This window comes from Haliotis rufescens, unplaced genomic scaffold, assembly GCF_023055435.1.
Source record: "Haliotis rufescens isolate VD_foot unplaced genomic scaffold, xgHalRufe1.0.p SCAF_13, whole genome shotgun sequence".
NCBI classification, from domain to species: domain Eukaryota; kingdom Metazoa; phylum Mollusca; class Gastropoda; order Lepetellida; family Haliotidae; genus Haliotis; species Haliotis rufescens.
Genome location: NW_025963813.1, coordinates 16,082,256 through 16,105,831, shown reverse-complemented (window position 1 = coordinate 16,105,831; position 23,576 = coordinate 16,082,256). Strand labels below are relative to the sequence as shown.

The following is a 23,576-nucleotide window of genomic DNA, read 5'->3' as shown; positions in this document are numbered from 1 at the left end:
AATAAATAAATGAAAACATTCAGATCTTGTGATTAGGAATTGTCTCGATTGTATGGCGAGTTCATTATGCTCTTCCTTGAATTAATACAAAAATCATCTAAAACAGAAATTAAGCCAGTCAAATTCACGAGGCACGATATTTATGCCGAGGTCATTCTACAAATATTCAATCTGATGTTGTTCTCCATAAAGCAGTATTACAGCACATGGCAGAGCAGGGAGGCTGCAATAATCGGCCTATTCAAACAGTGCATCCAAGTGTGAAACATTCATCATCAGCACTCGGCTAGCATCCCCTCCCAGCTGTCAGTGATATACACCTCATATCACATGGCTAGAGTGCAGGGCTCTTGTCAGTCTCAACTGGACGAGATCTAACACCAGTTTGTATGTGTTAACATCTCACATCACACCTAGGTCAAGGCATAACATAACGCTCATCTCTTTACATGAGGAAGGAAGCATATCTCTGATCAGATGATATGCAATATCCAAGTTGGAGGCCGATTTGTATTTCACAGTGTGGGAACCCTGCTGTGTGCGTGTGTGCGTGTGTGTGTGTGTGTGGGGGGGGGGGGGGGGGGGGGGGGCGGACTCCTGGACTGCTTCATGTGCCTCCACTGCTTCATTCCACAACACCCAGGTGTTCACTGCATAGCGTATCCTGCTGTGTTCCATTATGTCCTGCCAGTGTCATCGCCTAGGCCTTGTCCAACACCGACACTTTGTCTACACCCTGTCATACACCCTGTCACACACCTGGTCATAATTTCGTCAAACACCTCATCAAACACCTCGTCAAACATCTGGCATACACCTTGTCACACACCTCATCATACACGTAGTCATACGCCCATCAAACACCTAGTCCTTCATCTCGTCATACGCCCATCAAACACTTTTGCATACACCTAGTCATACACCTCCATTTAATATGGCGTATCTGCCAGTGGATTTGAATTGACACTTATCTGTCAAGTAGGTAATGTTTGTTTGTATTTCCAACAACACAGTAAAAGACTATATAATCTCAGATAACATCTTACTCTGAACACAAATGTTATCAACCACACCTACTCTAAATTGCAGAATTGTTTTGTTTTCACACCTGTACCATGCAGTATCACTGTATCACACCTGTACCACGCAGTATCACTGTATCACACTTGTACCACACAGTATCACACCTGTACCATGCTGTATAACACCAGTACCATGCAGTATCACTATATCTTACCTGTACCATGCAGTATCACACCTGTACCATGCAGTATAACACCTGTACCATGCAGTATCACACCTGTACCACACCTGTACCATGCAGTATCACTGTATCACACCTGTACCATACTGTATCACACCTGTACCATGCAGTATCACACCTGTACCATGCAGTATCACTGTATCACACCTGTACCATGCAGTATCACTGTATCACACCTATACCATGCAGTATCACACATGTACCACACTGTATCACACCTGTACCACACATATCACACCTGTACCACACCTGTACCACAGTATCACACCTGTACCATGCAGTATCATACCTGTACCACACTGTATCACACCTGTACCACACTGTATCACACCTGTACCATGCAGTATCAATGTATCACACCTGTACCATACAGTATCAATGTATCACACCTGTACCATACAGTATCACACCTGTACCATGCAGTATCAATGTATCACACCTGTACCATACAGTATCAATGTATCACACCTGTACCATACAGTATCACTGTATCACACCTGTACCATGCAGTATCACTGTATCACACCTGTACCATAAAGGTGTATATCACACCTACATCACTTGGACAGTGCAGGTGTATATCACATCTACATCACTTGGACAATACATAGAGATTACTGCACTATTGACTTTCAGATACCGTTTATCTTTCACTCAATAGATACGTTTCGAAACAACGAGTGAGTGAGTGAGTATGGTTTTACGCCTCTTTTAGCAATATTCCAGCAATATCACGGCGGGGGACACCAGAAATGGGCTTCACACATTGTACCCATGTCGGGAATCGAACCCGGGTCTTCGGCGTGAAGAGCGAACGCTTCAACCACTAGGCTACCCGACCGCCCCTCGAAACAACGAGTTGTAAGATATATGGTATCTGACAGGCCAGAGTGCAGTAATCTGTTTCTTACATTCCCTAAAATCTCACCTTTATAGCATCATATCGATGTATTTTGACTATTCTCATGAATGAATGAATATATAACACAACAGTCATGAGTGATGTCATCCAAAGTACTGCTTACTTATCATAAATAATGTGACCCAACACAAAAAGGTTTCCGCCATATCTGTGATAATGCAAACTAGATAAGATCAAAGAACCCGCTGGATGCCGAGTTAAACAATTTCACCTCAAAGAAATTACGAAAATGGCGTGTTCACTGACAACAGTACGCGGGATTTTCGTTGATTGAGGAATCGTACATAAATGTGTCATGTAAGTAACCAGAAGCAATCGGACAATCTGCGACTGTTATTTGTCTTTATGTTTTCAGTGAAACCAATTAGTCAGAAATGTAGATGTAGACATAGTTGTCGATGTGCGTGACTTTACGTCAGTCATGGCGTCACACAGGACAAAAACTTTTACGATTTCTGTTGTATTTACCCAATCATTGTAATGTGTGTATTTTTAATTCCATAATTCTGGCTTTGATACACTTCCCACGAATATTTTCAAACACGTGAGCCAATGTATGCAAAAAATAGACGGATGGATCTCTCAAAATAGGAGAAAATGCTACACAGTGTAAAATCTGAATTTTGCCTTGTTTACATTTCAACAAGTATAGTTTTCAGAGCAGTGTTCATTTCCACGCCTAATTTATTTTGCTTGATTTCATATAGATAATTTTCAATGGTGACAAAGACCATTTGTCATTTGATTCTAAAAAGTATGAGAAATTCAGTGATGCATGTATCCCAGAGTTTGAAATATACATGATCTAATAGGCGTCCCATAACCGGCATACGTGAAATGTGACTTTGTAAACACTATCCAGTGTGGCAGAAAGTACACTTCGGCGTTCATGTTTGCGTATTTTCCAAAACATACAAGGCTTTTCATCGACGTTTCAAAAATTATCATTGGTGATTTGGTGAAAAACAAATACTCGTGATCACGAATATGCAAATTTTGAAATTCAATCCTTTGACTAAATATCTGATATTAGATTTCTAAACACAGAGTAAATAATGCCGTGAATGGTGATTTAGTAATGTATAAAAAATGGCAAGGTTTATGATTCACCTAATTTTCAAGTCACTTTCAGTTATTTTGCTTTGCCTAAAATGACAATGGATGATATCACAGAAGAGGGAAGTTCACACAGAATTTCGAACCACAGAATTTCGAACGTGTTGTATTTTGAATTTTAGTCGACCTCGAAGTGAGGGTTGAAGAGGAGGGACATATGTGTCGTTGTGGCACTCTGAAACCATAACGCTCAATACAGACAAAGGTGGACATTTGACTAAAGCATGAGTAACTTATCAATGACTTACGATCAGGAAATAGCCTTCATAATCTGACCTCAGGTCATCACCATGGAGTAGCCAATCACAGGCCTGGAATTTGATCTGTTATGTTATTGATGTGTTTGATAACAGTTATCTCAAATGGGTTTCTAAATAGGTGTGTAAGAAAGATGTACATCACAACTAGTCTTTGCCTGGACAATACAGGTATACATCACACTTTGTCTTCATCACTTGGAATTCCCATGAAGATCCAAAAGAGGCGACTAACGGGATCGGGTGGTCAAGCTTGATGACTTAATTGAAGCATGTCATCGTATCCAAGTTGTGTAGGTTGATGCTCATGATGTCAATCACTGGATTGTCTGGTCTTGATTATTTACAGACATAACAGGAATATTATCAAGTGTGGTGTTAAACAACAAACAAACAAACAAATCATAACACACTTGACCAACCATCAATCAGACCGTACTGGTTCATATCACACCTAGTCTACCACAACTCAGTGAATATTGGTTCACATCGCACTTAGACTACCATCACTCAGTGAATATTGGTTCACATCACACCTAGACTACCATCACTCAGTGAATATTGTTTCATATCACACCTAGACTACCATCACTCAGTGAATATTGGTTCATATCACATCAAAACTACCATCTCACCTAGCCTATCATCACTCAGTGAATATTGGTTCATATCACACCTAGACTACCATTACTCAGTGAATATTGGTTCATATCAAACCTAGTCTATCATCACTCAGTGAATACTGGTTCATATCATACCTAGACTACCATCACTCAGTGAATATTGGTTCATATCACACCTAGACTACCATCACTCAGTGAATATTGGTTCACATCACACCTAGACTACCATCAATCAGTGAATATTGGTTCACATCACACCTAGACTACCATCACTCAGTGAATACTGGTTCATATCACACCAAGTCAACCACGACTCAGATAAGAGTGGATCACATCACACCTTGACAACATCACTCAGACAGAAGTGGTTCATATCACACCAAAACTACCATCACTCAGTGAATATTGGATCATATCACACCAAGTCAACCACGACTCAGATAAGAGTGGATCACATCACACCTTGACAACATCACTCAGACAGAAGTGGTTCATATCACACCTGCCCTATACACCAATCAATGGAGTGCTAGTTCATATCACAACTGACATAAATTGGGCAGTACTCAAAGTTTGTGTGGCCAATCACAAGTGTTGACACAACCAGGACCTGAGAAATGCAAACAGACTCAATTTGAGATTACGCTAATCTTGTGCTTTGTGTCAAATTAGCCTAGGATTGTCTTGACAACAGCACAGAGCGATGACAGGCCTACTTAAAGGAGGCACGGGACTACCTAAGTGGACAACACAATTAGACTACAGCTCAGCTGCTAGCAAAGACTGACCTCTTCCTTTGACCTCACATCCCGCTGACCAGTCTCACTGACCCACAATGAAATCCTGTCTCAAGATGGCAGCCAGGAGAAAACTGACAGGGCCAGCCGATGCAGACAAAACACAGACAAGGCTGCTGTACCTCCAACTGTGGAGATGGACACACCAACAACACCAACATCTAGTCAGCTGAACACACACACACACAGATACAACCTGCTCAACACTGCACTGCCGATGTTACAACTACACCACCCCACTGATGTCGTTACAACCACCCCACCCCACCGACAATGTTACAACCACCCCACCCCACCGACAATGTTACAACCACAACACCCCACCGACGAAGTTACAACCACCCCACCACGAAGTTACAACCTCCCAACCCCACCCAATCGACAATGTTACAACCACAACACCCCAATGACGATGTTACAACCACCCCCACCCCACCAACGATGTTACAACCACCCCACCACCGATGATGTTAAAACCACAACACACCAATGACTATGTTAAAACCACAACACACCAATGACTATGTTAAAACCACAACACACCAATGACTACGTTACAACCACAATACCCTTTATTTGGAAAACCAAAACAATTCACCTCATTCAAAACAAATTTAGAATAGAAAATAACAATGTTCATTGTACAGCTAGACCCTGCATTATGTTAGTGAATATTGATGCTGCAGAATTTATTGTCGTTATATTACATATTCCGAATCTGGTGTTTGAAATATCTTCTGAATGAAAACACCAGTAGGTGTCCTGTGAGGGGAGTTGTCCAGCCCAGTGTGTGAAGGTAGCAGGTCATGTACATCCCTGTGTTTGGGGGTAGCAGGGCTGTAGCCTTGGCTATACCTCTCAGGTAGTCCAGGCAGAAGGAACACACCACCCACAGGCTCTAGCACGATGGCCACCAGTTTTAAACGGAGGGAAGCGGACGACAGTTGTAAGTGATGTCTTTGTGTGTGATAAAGCAGGGTTATGTCATCTCTTGATTGATGCCAGCTCAAAGAGGGATTGAGACGAGGCAACGCTCCACACCATCTCCTACACAACAAACAAGATGGACGACTCTCATAGCCACACTAAGTGGAGCCCTTTTAATCGCTGTGCTTTCTCACTATGGTAGATAGCTAGCGACATGGAGACGACTCACTGTACCAGGTTGTGGTGATAATCACAATATGTGGCCCCCACATAGGGACTGAGTGACTTACCTCTGTTTTTGCTACTGTCCCTATGTCCTAGTGTCCAACATCCACAAGGGGTCACCGCCAGGGATGAGGGGAGGGGACGGCGTGCGTAAACTCCCAACACTTCTCACTCATCCGACCCAACACAACACAGCCTAGTTGCTATTTCTAGCCAGGATCCAAGATGGCGGCTGTGCTGGTTGCAGGCAGGCTGGCTGCTCAGCTCTCGGTGTGTCGACTCACTGAGGCTCAGGCCGAGGGGGCTCATTCAGATCACATTAACTTGATTGGCATATTAACAATGGACAACTACGCCAAATAAAACGACTAATTGTGGCATAGCTGAATTTACTTTGTAGCAGTCTTGATGCAGTCACACATTGAACCTGAGCTCTATAGTGTTTTATCACCAGCTAGACTGCCAAGCTGTACGCTAGTGTATATACACCGGGTGCTTGGAAAGCGAGCGGGCTGGCTGCTGACGACCCCTACAGTAGTGCTGTAATCTTCATTGGGAGGAACATATCGTAGCGAGTCTCCGGCTTTGTAATGGCATTCAAAATAGCATTATTCGGAAACAGTGTTGATATAGCAAGTATTCCATGTGTTGGATACGAGTGTTATACCATTGGTGTGCCAGGATGTATTTACAACATTGTCGTTAATGATACTGTAAGAGATAGCGGTACAAATCCTGTGGATACGAGGGTCAAGTGAAGTGCTGGCAGTCCGGGACAGGGGGATATCACCCACTACTGCACCAGTCACTGGGGATATATGTCACAGCACGGAGCAGAACACTGGATAAGCTAAATCTATAGATACCCAATTTATTATACTTGATTACCTTGAGTGCTGGATGGGCTATTGGGGAGGTGATACACTTGACTTTTATGTCATCGCAAATCAGATCCAACTGAGAATAGCAGCTGTGGTATTACCCCGAATAAAATGATGTCCACGAAGGATGGCTGTAATCCCAGCAGTGAATGGGAATCACAAGTGCTAAACTCCCCGATCTGTCCCTGACAACAAGCCACAATGAAGGGAGCTGATCTAGATACCTAGACAATTAACCCTGGGGTCGCTCCGACCAATGGGTGGGGGTCAGGCCAGATAGATGTGGCACAGCAAACCAATTACTATGTATCATTTTTCACCACCTAGACTTCACCCTCCACTGTGTTCCTGGGACGGGCACCAGACAGGATCTATTGTTCTTTATTAGTACTGGCATAATTAAGCTGTAATGTTCTTTTAAAAGCTGGTCAGTCCATCTGCCATCAATACACTGCTACCTAATAAGCCTATCAAAATGCAGGTTGTCGTGGTAACCATTAAATTAATTAAGGGTCAGTTTGGCAAATAACAATGATACTTCTGGGGTGACCCTGAAACAGGATCCCCCAAGGGGACAAAATGACGGTTTTCTTGTTGACGGAGTCATCTTTGTAAGACTGATTCCATGGTTAACTATTTAGTAACTTGCCACCAAAACTTGTTTAATGTTAAAATGCTTAATTTGTCTACTTCATACTGTAAAGCAGAGAAAAACGTGTGTATAACACTACTCAACAAAAGTTTGATTTATTCACATCATGACAGGTAACTTGAGAAATATGAAAGAATCGGGTGATCCTTAACTTTTTCAGGAGTATATTTCTCCTGTATCAGCAGGCTTGTGATGGGGATCTTGGTTCATCAATTTGGAAAAATGTAAACAAATGTAAACAAATGTTGTGTAACCATGGTTTCAAACAACCAGCATAAAATATGTGAGGAACTACGGCTAAGCATGCCATGGTCTGTACTAGCCAAAGAAATGACTTCAAATGTGTCACTGCTTTGAAAATAAGTTGCACTATAGTAATCCTGAACATAGGAATATTGATACTTACCGTATTCGACGTAATAAGCGCCACGCTCTAATAGGCACCCACTGTAATATTTGCTAATATAATGGCATTTGTGTGTTATATGCACCCTTAATTATGGGCAATTTAATTCTGGAAAATTTATCTGTCGTGTATAATACGCACAGACTTTTCTCTTGTATCATTTCAGGATGTCAGCAAAAAAAATGAAATTAACAATCTTTCAACTCTGTATTTTTCCACCAAAATAATATTCTAATAAAAAAAACCTATTTCTAATTATGAGAGCGCCCTGGGCACTTATTATGTCAAATACGGTTAGTGTTTCTCCTTAAGACCTGACATCTTCCCAAATGTTGTATCTGCATCTTTAGTTCATTTCTTTAAGAAGGATTTCACACAAACATTTGTGAGTAGTTTGGAAATTAACCATTGAGAGAGCAGTTTGTCTGGATCTCCTGGCTCAGGCAAATTAAATAAAAAAAACTTTCCATATTCATAAGACATTTCTGCTAAAGCAGAGTGGATTGTACAATTCTGACTATGTCATAAGCATGTGTCTATAAATCACAAAAGGGCGAGTTTATTCTGACCACCTGTGCACCCGTCTTGCCAGCCATTATTCAAAAATATGTCCATTCAAGGTCATCTGTTATTATAGTTGATCGGTTCTTCATGTATTAAACTAGGTTTGTTTGACAAAGCATTACTTAGAAGTTGATGGATGACAAAGTAGACAACAATTTATTGATAACATCTTCTTTATTTACTGTAAAGGCAACGTTTCGGTATAGATCCTTATATGGTTGTCAAGCTCAGCTATACCCAAACATCGCCTTTACAGTAAATAAAGTAGTTGTTATCCTTAACTTGTGTCTACTTTATCATCCATCAACTATTAAGTAATGCCTATCAAACAAATTTCGGTTTCGTTTGTTGCCTAACCACACAGCAATATTCCACCATATGACAGGACTGTAAAGAATGAGTCTGGACCAGACAATCCAGTGACTGATATTATGAGCAGCGACCACGCATCAGGATACGATGACATGCATCAACCAAGTCAGGGAGCCAAGCCAGAGTTCAGCTTCCCGATCCATCAACTACCAGCCTGTTGCTGGGGATCCACTCAAACCTCATCACAGGGTATTGAACTAGATCATAAACCTTGGTGAGCTGTGTTGTCTTAATGACAGAGTTCACAATAGATTGCTAGACTTGTGATTTCACTTGAGTGTAGCACCCCTTTAAGAGGTGTTAAAGTAGGAGGGTTAAGCCTGTTCCACTTGAGCACCTCTTGGTTGTATCTTCATGCTCCAGCGAGCACAGTAAGTCTCCATGATGTCCGGGGACAAATGCTCCAGTAAGACACTCACGTCGACATTATTAATCTGTGATGGAGCTTCTTTAACTCCACAAACTGCAAAGACACACGTGTGACCAAAAACACATGTGTGACAGATCTAAATGTGAACATGTCGGGTATATTCATGCTGTTCAGTCAGGTGTCACAGCGCCACAATACAACACACCCTGGGTGCAGACATCGCTGATTGGCAGGCAAATATTTCAATATACTCCCCAGTCTTCATACAAAATAGAGATTAACACACAATACACACAACATCGCTTGGGGGATATTTGTTCCATATATTTTTAATTACTCGGAATTATCAAGGGACGAATCTGCATATAAATGCAAAACAGTTCTCATCAGGAGGATCTCAGACAACTTTGATTCTTCAACGATCCAATCATATTTAAAATAATATCACCATATCTGAATCACCATGCTTTTCAAAATTGATTTTTTTAATTTTAAAGTTGCAGACAACAAAATATTTGAAAATACCTTTTTTCCCAGATGAGAAATTCAAAAGTACCATTCCTTTCAAATGTGTCTTGATGACAAATACTGAAACACAGAGCTGCTTTGAAGGTGTTTTTGATACAACTATTATAAAGCTGACATGCTCAGTACTGCCTCTGTCAACAATATCGACACTGTAGTGAAAAAATTAGCAAGCAGATAAGTGATAAACTTCAAATGGCTTTGTCACGAAGGGAAGTAAGATCATACAACTTGTCAGATTGCTGATGTTTCTAATCCCATCCCAAAATTATTTTTGGCAGTCATTTTCCCATCTTTCAGGCCTTTTAAGAACTTCATATTTTGAACAGATGGAAAGTTTGTTAAATTCACCAGAGGCACATATATCGGATTGTTTTCCTGCACTGTTTATTGCTCATTGTGGGTAAAATTTGCACTTGACCAGGCCACCCAACAAACAAAGTGCCTAGGGACACAAGAGGGTTACACAACTTCAGAATATGACTGCGAAACAAAAATAACGGGTACCTCTCTTATACTGACAAAGGGTACCACAGTTAACTGGTATCCATGATATACTCACAGAGGTACTAGTTAACAACTGGAACTAACTGAATACATATGAGGCTGGTTTAAACAATCAACTGTTCAGGGCTTCTGGTTGTCCACTAAGGCCTAATTCACACCTTGTATCTGATTGGCTGACAGGGTGACTGACGTTGATTGGCAGGTGGGAATTGTTTTGACAAGTATGGACATAAGGTGAAATATGCAGAAGCAATGAACCCTGTAGTATAATGTGTATTGGGGCCCTCCCATTCCTCAGTACTTGCATATATTTTTCTTCTTAGGCCACAACAACGTAATTATTTGGAGTGTGTGCCGCTTTTAACATTATTCCAGTTATATCGCGGCGTGTCAGCTTAATGTGGGAGGAAAGCCCGAAGTGATGCAGGTCTAAGACGTTTACCACTTCGGAGAAAACCCACGAGCACGGGTATGGTGCTGACAAACCTAGAAACATAATCGGGCGAACCGGGATTCGAACCCACAATCATAGGTTTCTGGCGTGCCCAAGGGACGCAACTCTGCACAGCAAATCGCGGCGTCTTAGACAACTGGGCCACCCGTGCCCCCTAATTATTTGGAATCTCCCCTCCCTTGACCCTAAGTCCTTTGAGGTTGTGACTGTCTGATCATGAAATTGTTAAATTTAATTTTTTTAAATTTTCTTTTTAATACTGATATTATTGATTTAGCAACACAAAGTAGGATACTAACATCTTGTATACCAAAAAGGAACTAAAAACACAACTAAAAATGTGTCATATTTTACACTCTGTACGTGTTCAGGAAATGTTTACATCCTACAACAGAAAATGTAAAAACAGTTTTGAACCCGATAAATCCCCTAAAAATTGGTCTATGTGAACAGACTCCCTGGGTTGAGCTCAGACTATTTTGTATTTTTACAGCTGCTGTATTTGCTTGTAGTTATAATACTGTGTATGCACGTAGGAGTTTTCTGTGCAGCATGTAATTGTAGATCGCCCCAAGGTTTAATGGGGTAATAACACATCATGTCTTTCCTTGTGCCAGTCACAATAATTGTATTCCAGTCTCAATTGCTAGACGTCAATCTTCTTCATATATACAGGCAGCATTTTGTTGTAAAATTTGTAATTACACTCAAGTCTCATGGTTGTAAACACTGCATTATAAACACGAAGGCTGGTATTGATCCCGTAATCCCACCCCCTATGTTGTACGACAATGATTACCCAATCCGTCTCATCCCCAATCTACATATTCTCACAATATCAACATTTACAAAAATCTTTAAAAACCTTCCATTTATTTTCAATTTTTATTGACACAAAAGGTGTTCACAACATACCCAGTCTTCTTCCATCTGTGACATCCAGACTCCCAAATTATCACATCTCAGGTCATGAAAGGTCATCAAAGGTCAAAGGTGACATGCCATGCTCACAACACAGCCAGTGATACTAGCTAATCGCAAAACATTTGACCCCTGCCTGTCCCGGCTATCAGCTCTCTACACCACTCCGCATATTTATACATAACACACATGACGTATGTCAACACACAAAGTATCTCTACAACTGCCAGCCTATTTATCTATGAAGGCTGTCAAAGCCTGGACATAAGGTAGATTCTTTCATACACGTAAATACACTTAGCCAAGTTTACTTGGATCTCGGAATGAACTAGCAAGGCCTGACAAGCTGCTGGAGTATATTATCTAATGACTTTTCAAACCACTTGGGATCTTAACTGATGTTCAAACACTCCGCTGGCCCAGGTAGCCGACAAACACATAGTATAAAGCAGCCTGCTCAACACTCGGCTCTCTGTTCTCCATGCAACAAGAAATGAAAACGTTTGAACTCAGGTTTGCGTTTTTTTATCTCTCTACTTGTTTTTCAAAACACTGCTATGGCATCAGATTAGAAATACCAGGTCATATTCAGGTATATTCTGTGTTGAAGATCACTGAAGAAATATTGATTCTTGAAGCCAGCAAGTCTAGAGCCGAAGGTGGACGTGGGAGCACCTTGTGTCGGACAGATCGTGCATCATACCCTTCAATTCCAGCTGAAACGGTGTTGCAAGAACAAATTGGAATTTTAAATGTGTATAAATTCCATTTAACGATTTTTTTGTTACCCGGTACTTTATCACCTCTATTCCAGTAATAAGTTAGTGAGTATGGTTTTACGCTGCTTTTAGCAATATTCCAGCAATATCATGGAAAATGGAAAATGGGCTTCAAACATAGTACCCATGTGGGAAATCATGCTTTTACCACTAGACTACCCCATCACCCCTCCAATGGGCTCTGGGCCAGACAATGAGTGAGAACTGAATATGGTTTTACGCTGCTTGTAGCAATATTCCAGCAATATCACGGCGGGGACACCAGAAATGGGCTTCACACATTTACCCATATAGGGAATCGAACCCGGGGCTTCGGCGTGACGAGCGAATGCTTTAACCCTCTAGGCTACCCGACCGCCCCCTGGGCCAGACAAACCAATGTTAGGCTCATTGAGCTGATGGGACTGACTTGATATTTTCACGAAGAGCAGGATATATTTTTTAAATATGGTCAGATATGTATCATTTCATCACCTGTATTAATCATATGAGGAACCCCAGTAACCACTGGTGAGTAGGGTAGTGCCATATAATTAATATATAATTTTGTAAATTAAATCTACTGTCTTGAGGCTATTGGATGGACTGGGTTCCTATCTAAACCATGTAAACAGCACATGCTTCAGGTTGTCTCCATCAACATTCCATATTGATGACATAATCGGTTGTCTTGTTTATCCATACTACCCATCTCACAATCTGAAGTCTGGATTATTGAATGAAGTACCATTTGAACAGGTGTGTTGAACTGCGGTTTAATGTCACGTTCAAGATTGATGCACTTACACAGTGACGTGTGTGTGTGTGTGTAAAGAAAAACCCCACTCATCTGTAAGCATTGGCTTGCACAAGTCTCTTAGGAAAGGATTATTAGTCTAAATCACAATTCCTGGGTTATATGATAATAATAATAAGAAGAAGTTATCCCAATCAAGACTTGTCCATTAAACGGAGTGAATCACTATACATCACATGATACATGAGGGATGTCATGATACATAGCGTGATACTTAATTTGCGGCAATTTTGCATGAAATGTTATATTTCATTGGGTATAAAAACAATTAAATAGGTTCGAAAATTCCTGAATATCTGGTTTCTAATTTCTTTTTAAAAAATGTCTCATTCAATTAATTCTTTATTTCAGATAAAACTGGAGTGTCAACACAAGTATTTTCTATTTTTAAATTAAATGGCAAATTCTATGTTCCGAAATACCTAAATCAAATATGAATGCAAGGGTCATGTGTGAACGAAAGGGGATTAAAATATGAATCCATACAGGACTAATCTATGAATTGATAGAAGACTAACAAAAGAATCGACACAGGATTAAAACATGAATTGATACAGTTAAATGTGTATCGGGTATATCATCGGATAAATATTATCGATGCACCGATGTATTGGTTAATCACGACATCCCTACACTACATCCATGGACTTATCATTCTGTACAGACTTGGAGCAAGTCTACTGTGAGCACAAGGTAGAGGGCACCTGTCTGGAAGGCCCAGATGAATGTCTTAATTATTAGCTAAACAACATTATACACCCTGACATATTCATAAATCAGACTAAAGCCCCGAAAGACTAGATACAATGTCCTCTGCATGGAAACTTATCAGAAACCAAAGCGTGGAACCAAAGTGAATTGGAAAACATAAACCATTCCCCATATTTACAAGCACACTGCCAGAACTATTACTCTCAAGTCCATCAAGCCTTGCTCAGCTACATCCTGCCTTGGTCCCTGCCGGCCTATAGGTAGTGATGTGATCAGTTGGGGCAGTGTTCTATGGATGGAATAATCAGCACATCCTGGGTGGGCTTACACTTCAAGTGTCTTCATACGCAGGACAAATACCTTCATCGGATGTATTTCAAACCCCATCCCACAGCTATGGTTGGAGCCTCGTCACGATGCTTACTATGACAGGCCTCTCACAAAAGCCAAGATCTGGATCCATTCATACTGCAAATCCCACACTAAAGTGTGAATGTCATGTGTGTTGCCCTGGAACCAATACATCCGCAGGGCTTATGTTCTTACATGAAAGATTCGCACCAAAAATGTCTAGGTACTTTTAAAATATTTTCAAAAAATTGTGACAAATGATATTACCTTGATTCCAAGGCCTGACACTGATAACTTCCTCTTAAATATCTAAATTTCCATAATACATGTTTGACCTTTTCCCTGGTGAAGAAAATGTTTAAAATTTCGCATTAAAAAGTTTTGACGTTATTACATAGGACTTGATTTAGTTAACTGAGTTCAGGTTTTTGTTCAAAAGATGTACAAATAAGATATCCAGGAACCCAACAACAGAACCTGCTACCACCTGAACAAACAACATTATATAACATTGTTCGTACAGTGTTTTGTATGATAATGATAATAACAACAACAACAACCCAAGCTGCCTGTATTGTGTACCATCGTATGTCTACTATAATAATCCCCAGCTCCAGCAGAGTCGACCACATGGCAGGGGGGAGAATCACAGATCACAGATGACCACATCGTAGGGGGCCCAGGTTACAGTGTTAACATCACAAACACATACAGACTCTACTACCACATTTCTACAAATTGATGGATCGGTGTCAGGATATTGTATTACTTCAACCTTCCATGTCCTGGTAAAGATGATCTGCAGTGTATCCGTGTCTCGGACTCCGCCAGGTCTGTATGGGACTGACACTTAGTGCTGTCTACCAGCTCGGAGTGTGCACACCTCATAGCCACGGCCTCCATTTCAAAACACATAAAGCACATCGTTTGTAGCAGAGCGACCCTTCTCATCACCCGAGCTGCTGACTATTACCCTGCTAGCTGCTGCTGACATGACTATTACCCCGCTAGCCGGCACAGCCTGCCACAGCTCACAGGGTTACTCCAGACTACATACGGGTTTCGTGCAAGTAAGCTGTCTCGCCACCGTGTGGATAGGTCCACCTGAGATTTTAAGTGACCTGAAAATTCAATTTCATGGATCAGATAAGAAATGTCTCCCAGCTTTCAGTGATCGACAAATCAGGCATTGCTAACGCTTGTCATAGCTGACAAACCTGCTCCTTAATGGGAACGTTAGATGTGAGAGGAACATTCCCCCGACTCTGGACCAGTGGAGGGAAATACAGACAACAAGAGCACGGCTTTGTTTATACCCATTAGTAGGTGGTGGTCGGTAACAGCAGAAGACTGCAAGAGCTGATGACACTTACTGGCCTACTCCCTCCCCAACAACAACAGAAGACTGCAAGAGCAGACGACTCTTACTGGCCTACTCCCTCCCCAACAACAACAGAAGACTGCAAGAGCAGACGACACTGACTGGCCTACTCCCTCCCCAACAACAACAGAAGACTGCAAGAGCAGACGACACTAACTGGCCTAGTCTCTCTCCTACAACAGCAGAAGACTGCAAGAGCAGACGACTCTTACTGGCATACTCCCTCCCTACAACAGCAGAAGACTGCAAGAGCAGAAGACACTTAGTGACCTAGTCTCTCCCTACAACAACAGAAGACTGCAAGAGCAGACGACACTGACAGGCCTACTCCCTCCCCAACAACAACGGAAGACTACAAGAGCAGACGACACTTAATGACCTAGTCTCTCCCCTACAACAGCAGAAGACTGCAAGAGCAGACGACACTGACTGGCCTACTCCCTCCCCAACAACAACAGAAGACTACAAGAGCAGACGACACTTACAGGCCTCCTCTCTCCCCTACAACTGCAGACGACACTTACTGGCCTACTCTCTCCCATACAACAGCAAACCTGCAAGAGCAGACGACACTTACTGGCCTACTCTCTCCCCTACAACAACAGAAAAGTACTGGCCTACTCTCTCCCATACAACAGCAGAAGACTGCAAGAGCAGACGACTCTTACTGGCCTACTCTCTCCCCTACAACAGCAGAAGACTGCAAGAGCAGACGACACTAACTGGCCTACTCTCTCCCCTACAACAGCAGAAGTCTGCAAGAGCAGACGACACTTACTGGCCTACTCTCTTACCGACAACAGACGATCTCTCCCCTATAAGAGCCGAAACAGATGATCTGACCAGAGGCAGACTTATTCCAAGGACTTATGGAGTATATCCACAAGCAGACAGGTGGTTAAATCAGAGGTACATTAACCCCAAGGAAGTATGCAATATCCATTCTGCTTGTCTCACATCAATAGTGATCTGACCATGATCACAGATGACAAAGACTTGGGTATCCATGGATACACAGATCATGTCACAGCAACATCACCAACTCCATGATGTCAGCATCAAAACACACAAGTCAACAGTGTTTATCGACACCCACAGTGGTACTGTACCATCCAGGATGCACTGTCATGCTTCCAACACTGTGACGCTGACACGCTGATGCTGTCACAACCAGCAGACAAGGTCTAGGTTTCCCAGAGGAGACAACAAGTTGATGATGGATGCAGAAGGCACTGTCAACACAGCCATGATATCCACACAATACCTGCATGTGATATCAGATGATACCTGAACATATTACCGCTTGTCATGTGATAACACACACGTAGCCTGCCGACCATACTCCAGAGTTACCTGCACTACAAACCAGTGTCGCCTGCATTTCAGACTGGAATTACACCAGTGATACGCCTGCACGAGATGTCCCATGGTATCTCAAAGTGTCACAAGATTTCAAAGAGTCACGTAAAAATAAATGATGTATGCCAATTGAAGGAGATACTCCAGAAGCATGTGGTTTGTGATACACATGCATACACGCACACACACAAAAAAGACAAACACTCCAAGGTAAGTGCAGCATGAGTAGGACACACACAAACAAACACACGCAGACTCAGATGCAGACACACAGACACATACACACAGTAACACACACAGAGATACAAACACACACTCCAAGGTAAGTGCAGCATGAGTACATTCACACACAAACAAACACACACACACACACGCAAACTCAGATGCAGACACACAGACACATACACACAGTAACACACACAGAGATACAAACACAGAGACACACACAGACAGACAGAGACACACACAGACACACACACACTGTAAGTGCAGTATGAGCAGACAAGCCTGGTCCTCTAACAGCAGATCCCAGTAATCACCACAAAAGATAAGAAGACATATTCTCCGACTACACAAGGTGGCAGCAGCGGCGATGACCCTGGCACTACTGACAAAGAGAACAGACTGCCCTGAGACAGCCCCATGTATTGATCCCCCCAGCACTCAGCACACGTCATGCACAACTGTCAATGCAATATAATACTTCCTTATGGGATTCCTAGCTGTTGGAAATCTGAGGTCTTCTTCAAAGTGTTGACTGCGAGGCAGATCCTTGGCCCTGCCCCAGAGGTGGCGTGTAATGGAGGCGGGCTTCACACAGGGTGCCCACAGCCACTCACAGCCTTCAGGGGGCGGGCTTCACAACATGTTGCTCCGCCCATCGGACTGCAAACAATGACAGTTATTCCCCCCACTGCCCCCGGGAACACACACTGGGCGCTATTGATGGTAATACCATGCCTGTTACATTGATTTATGTAAATTTCAAATGTTCTACTGTCATAAATGAGAATGCCTCCATGGTAACATGTTCAGCTGAATATGATAGACATGTTTGGTGTAACATAAAGACTGGGTTCAAGAAAAAGAAACAATTTACATATTTGAAGATCTAGAAATGTGTAATTGCTCTGCAAGCACTTTGTTGCTCATTTGTCAGAGAGAATGGGTTATCTCCCTTTGACTGTTAGATCTGGCCCAGACCGACAGCTCCTCATCACTGGTTTACCACAGGTCCATGAAGACCACACTGATCACTCTCATCATCACTGTGAGTGAGTGATTAAATGGAAGAAATTGTTCACGGCACTCCATCTGCATATCATCTGGTTCAATGATAACTATGGTGAAGAAAGAAAAAGGTGGTTTGCAGGTTTGTGAAAAAGGAGGGAAATATTTTGGTACTGAAGCTGAAATAAACAGTTTCATGTTGTTGATGTTCCTGTGAGGACCAAGACTTAGTCTCATGTGGCCTCACACTGTAATGCATAACTGCACCTGGATGAAACAGAAGTAAACTTCAAAGGGGGAAGAACAGTTGGATAAGAAAACAATAATTGTACAACTGAACATGTGATACGGGTATTTCCACTCCATTTGGTGATCATGTGACGAAAGACATGTCAAACTCATCCTCAGGTTACCAGATACGTGTATGTACCCACAGTTCCGTGCTGACCTAGATATGTGTATATAACCACAGTTCGATGCTGACCTAGATATGTGGATATACCCACACTTCCGTGGTGACCTAGATATGTGTATATACCTAGTTCCGTGCTGACCTAGATATGTGTATATACCCACAGTTCCGTGGTGACCTAGATATGTGGACATACCCAGAGTTCCATGGTGACCTAGATATGTGGATATACCCACACTTCCGTGGTAACCTAGATATGTGTATATACCAACAGTTTGATGCTGACCTAGATATGTGTATATACCAACAGTTCGGTGCTGACCTAAATATGTGGATATAGCCAGAGTTCCGTGCTGACCTAGATATGTGGATATACCCACAAATCCGTGCTGACCTAGATATGTGGGTATACCCACAGTTCCATGCTGACCTAGATATCTGGACATACCCACAGTTCCGTGCTGACCTAGATATGTGGATATACCCACAGTTCCATGCTGACCTAGATATCTGGACATACCCACAGTTCCGTGCTGACCTAGATATGTGGATATACCAACAGTTCGATGCTGACCTAGATATGTGGATATACCCACAGTTCGATGCTGACCTAGATATGTGGATATACCCACAGTTCGATGCTGACCTAGACATGTGGATATACCCACAGTTCGATGCTGGCCTAAATATGTGGATATACCCACAGTTCGATGCTGACCTAGATATGTGGATATACCCACAGTTCGATGCTGACCTAGATATAGAGAATCTCACCCGAGTGTCTTTTGATATCAAATACATCAACACGAGTTGATAAAAGTGGAAAAATTCTGAGGCTTGCCGAGGATTTTTGCCACTTTTATCAACGAGTGTTGATATATTTGATATCAAAAGACACGAGGGTGAGATTTTATTTATCATCCAACATCATTCTTTTAACTTTTTCAATTTGTAGACAATAATTAGCCGTGTCTTCAGTGTAAAAAGTACTGCAAACAGCTTGAGTAGCAGAGCCATTAGTGATGTCATTTGATTGTGACGTCATGGTAACCAGTGACGTCACAATGGTCTGCAAAGCATTGTGATGTAATTTCTGCAGCGATATCTACAGTGTAGTGTATCGCTTGATCTCATCCAAGCATATCTCCTGTTGGAGCCAGTTTTGGATGATAAATGTGGATATACCCACAGTTCGATGCTGGCCTAAATATGTGGATATACCCACAGTTCGATGCTGACCTAGATATGTGGATATACCCACAGTTCGATGCTGACCTAGATATGAGGATATACCCACAGTTCGATGCTGACCTAGATATGAGGATATACCCACAGTTCGATGCTGACCTAGATATGTGGATATACCCACAGTTCGATGCTGACCTAGATATGAGGATATACCCACAGTTCGATGTTCCAGACCAGAATATGGGCTACTGGTTTTCAATATGGCAATAGCATTACAAACACAAATTTCAGAAACATACCAACAGACCAACAGTCTGTAGTTACCTACCCTGAACAGCTCCCAAAACACATCAACAGTCAAACATACATATATATCATGCAACAGAATCTACAACAGCTGCCATGAAGTCCTACCCCGCTCACGATCATTGGCGGCCATTGTGACCACTGAATATCCATGGTAGGTGGAAATGAAAGTACCGTATTCGACGTAATAAGCGCCCCGCTCTAATATACTATGTTCACGACACTAATGCTTAAATTCCAGAATTTTGACACTTGTGTCGTAAAGACACAATGACATGAACATGAATATAATATCCTCTACATACTGCTCAACCTTTGATAGGGATACATCTATTATTTCAGGATGCCAAACTGATCATATATAATAGATGAGCAAATAACATGAAATATCTCAGTATCCCTAACTAAAGTTGAGCCGTATATTTCAGGTTTGTAAGAACACGGAGCTGGTCTCCTGAGTGAATGAGTGTTGGTGATGCATGTGTGTAACCACTGCACACACATATAATGTAACAGTATATTTCAGGTTTGTAAGAACACGGAGCTGTTCTCCTGAGTGAATGAGTGTTGGTGATGCATGTGTGTAACCACTGCACACACATATAATGTAACAGTATATTTCAGGTTTGTAAGAACACGGAGCTGGTCTCCTGAGTGAATGAGTGTTGGTGATGCATGTGTGTAACCACTGCACACACATATAATGTAACAGTATATTTCAGGTTTGTAAGAACACGGAGCTGGTCTCCTGAGTGAATGAGTGTTGGTGATGCATGTGTGTAACCACTGCACACACATATAATGTAACAGTATATTTCAGGTTTGTAAGAACACGGAGCTGGTCTCCTGAGTGAATGAGTGTTGGTGATGCATGTGTGTAACCACTGCACACACATATATTGTAACAGTATATTTCAGGTTTGTAAGAACACGGAGCTGGTCTCCTGAGTGAATGAGTGTTGGTGATGCATGTGTGTAACCACTGCACACACATATAATGTAACAGCATATTTCAGGTTTGTAAGAACACAGAGCTGGTCTTCTGAGTGAATGAGTGTTGGCGATGCATGTGTGTAACCACTGCACACACATATAATGTAACCGTATATTTCTTACCGTATCTCGATGAGGCAATAATTCTTTCCTGATCTTAAAGAAGTTCTTCCCATACTGCCTCAGGCCTTTGATGAAACGTTTCTGAAAAAAAACGAGAAGCAAATTAATGACAGTAGTTCAGTGGTTGGTCATTGAGCATATATGGGGGAATCTTCTCATAGATCGCCTCCATGTCTAGCAGACAGCGCTCTGCTGGAGAGTGGAAAGTCTGTGGTTTGATCCCCCGTCATACCAATAAAACTAAGAGATGGTACTTGATGTTACCCTGATGTCAGAGTCCGATACTGTGTCTGAGGGGTATTCATGTTAAACTGCAGCATGGCATCTCAGTGGGCTAGCACCATAAAATCGGCATCAGTCCAGACGAGTACTAGCAGACAGACAGACAGACAGACAGACAGACACACATTCACGTCGCAATATAAATGCAACGATCTTGAACGCGATATTAAGCCCCATGTCTCATGATCTCACACGGGATATCGTAAAGACGATGAATTGGTATCACTCTGGCAAAGACTGTGTCGATGACATGGTCCACTGTCGACACTCCGCTATCTTGAACTATGGAGAACAAATATACAGAGCTCCAGATAAGCTTTTGGTGTTGTGGGTATTTTACCCATGCATTTTAAAATCATTGGGTATCAGTAATTCTATCTGCGTATTCAAATTTCTTTTACCCACTAGTTTTTACACATGTGGTTATTTAAGTTAAATATTTAAAAACACTATTCATCTAGTTCCCTGCAAACTGGCGTCTTGTGGGTTCGAGAGCTTTATAGGACTCAAAAATACCACGATACTTCCACAAGAAAGTGTGATGGCAAATGATCATGATGTAACTGTCATCGTGGAGTTTGGCAAGGTTGACGGAATGCCCGTTTATAATTTCAAAATAAGTTGCTGATTTGGTAATCGAATACGCAGGGTTACTTCACAATATTTTGATGATACACACAAGTTTTATTTTTGTAGCGTATCTGTAATGTTCGTTGCGTATTTGATACGCTTGGATTATATTTTACTGTGTATTTCTGCATTTCTGATGCGTATTTCACGCAGATACGCAGCTTATCTGGAGCTCTGTATATATTTGCTTGTTCCCAAGGACTTTCACAATGGCTTCACTGTTCACCAATCAGTGTGCAAGTGGCAGACTCTTTGCGTGTTTCCAGTCACTTCCTGTGGGAATTAAGAAAATGGAGGTAGCAGCCCCTCCAAAATGTCAAACGGTAAATATTTCAAGCATTTAGGAGGATTTAACCTGAATGTTTTCTAGCTATGACTTCTAAACTCCATCACAAAGCCTCTTGATACCGGTAACTCTTTAATGGAAAAATCTGACATTGTGTTTGTGATCATTGTGTTTAATCTGTCACTTCAACTTCTTAGGCTCTTCATGGCAAGGACTTCTAACCACGACTGCAGTCGCCCATAAAGCTAGCTTCCTCAGATCCCCAACACATCTGACACATTCATACTTCTTTGCAGAAGCAGGAATTACATAACAATCTTTGTCGTTATACATCAATCACTGGCCTCCAAATGACTGCCAGACTAACAAGTGTTGGTGCGTGTGGTCTCGTGTGGTCTCGCCGTCAGGCACAGATCACAGACGCAGAAGTCATCAATTGTGGATGTAATGACATCAATCTGATTCACAGCCGCGGCTAAATCTCAAACAATCTGGATCTTCCACACCATGTGTGTCACATGTGACCACGGTGACGGCATCTGCAGCAGCCTACGCAACGTCTATGAATCAGCTCCACTGTAAACTCCACAGAAGAAGGTTCAGTTTCGACCTCACCTTCCCCAGGAACAACACTTGTCTCCATCACCATTCCCCTCCACCAATCCCCTCCTCTGTTTTTTTATTTTTGTTTAACACCTCACTCAGCATTATTCCAGCCATATGACGTCAGTCTGTAAATAATCGAGTCTGGCCCCGACAACCCAGTGATTGACATCATGAGCATCGACATACGCAATTGGGATATGATGACATGCATCAACCAAGTCAGCGAGCCTGACCACCCAATCCCTCAAGTCGCCTCCTACGACAAGCATAGTCGCCTCTTTCAGCAAGCATGGGTTGCTGAAGACCTATTCTGACCTGGATCTTCACAGGTCTCACATCATGTAGGAAGACAATGCAATG

At 42.0% G+C, this 23,576-nt stretch overlaps 1 protein-coding gene across 12 annotated transcripts in view; it reads right to left on the bottom strand.

Moving 5' to 3' along the window:
* The window catches only part of LOC124122540 (arginine-glutamic acid dipeptide repeats protein-like), a 173,778-nt gene that overhangs the window by 39,332 nt on the left and 110,870 nt on the right, over positions 1-23,576 (bottom strand). For all 12 annotated transcript variants that reach the window (XM_046485593.2, XM_048394240.1, XM_048394242.1 and 9 more), the window contains one exon: positions 21,413-21,493. In XM_046485593.2, coding sequence (XP_046341549.2) covers positions 21,413-21,493 — 81 coding nt within the window. The remainder of the gene's footprint in view (positions 1-21,412; positions 21,494-23,576) is intronic.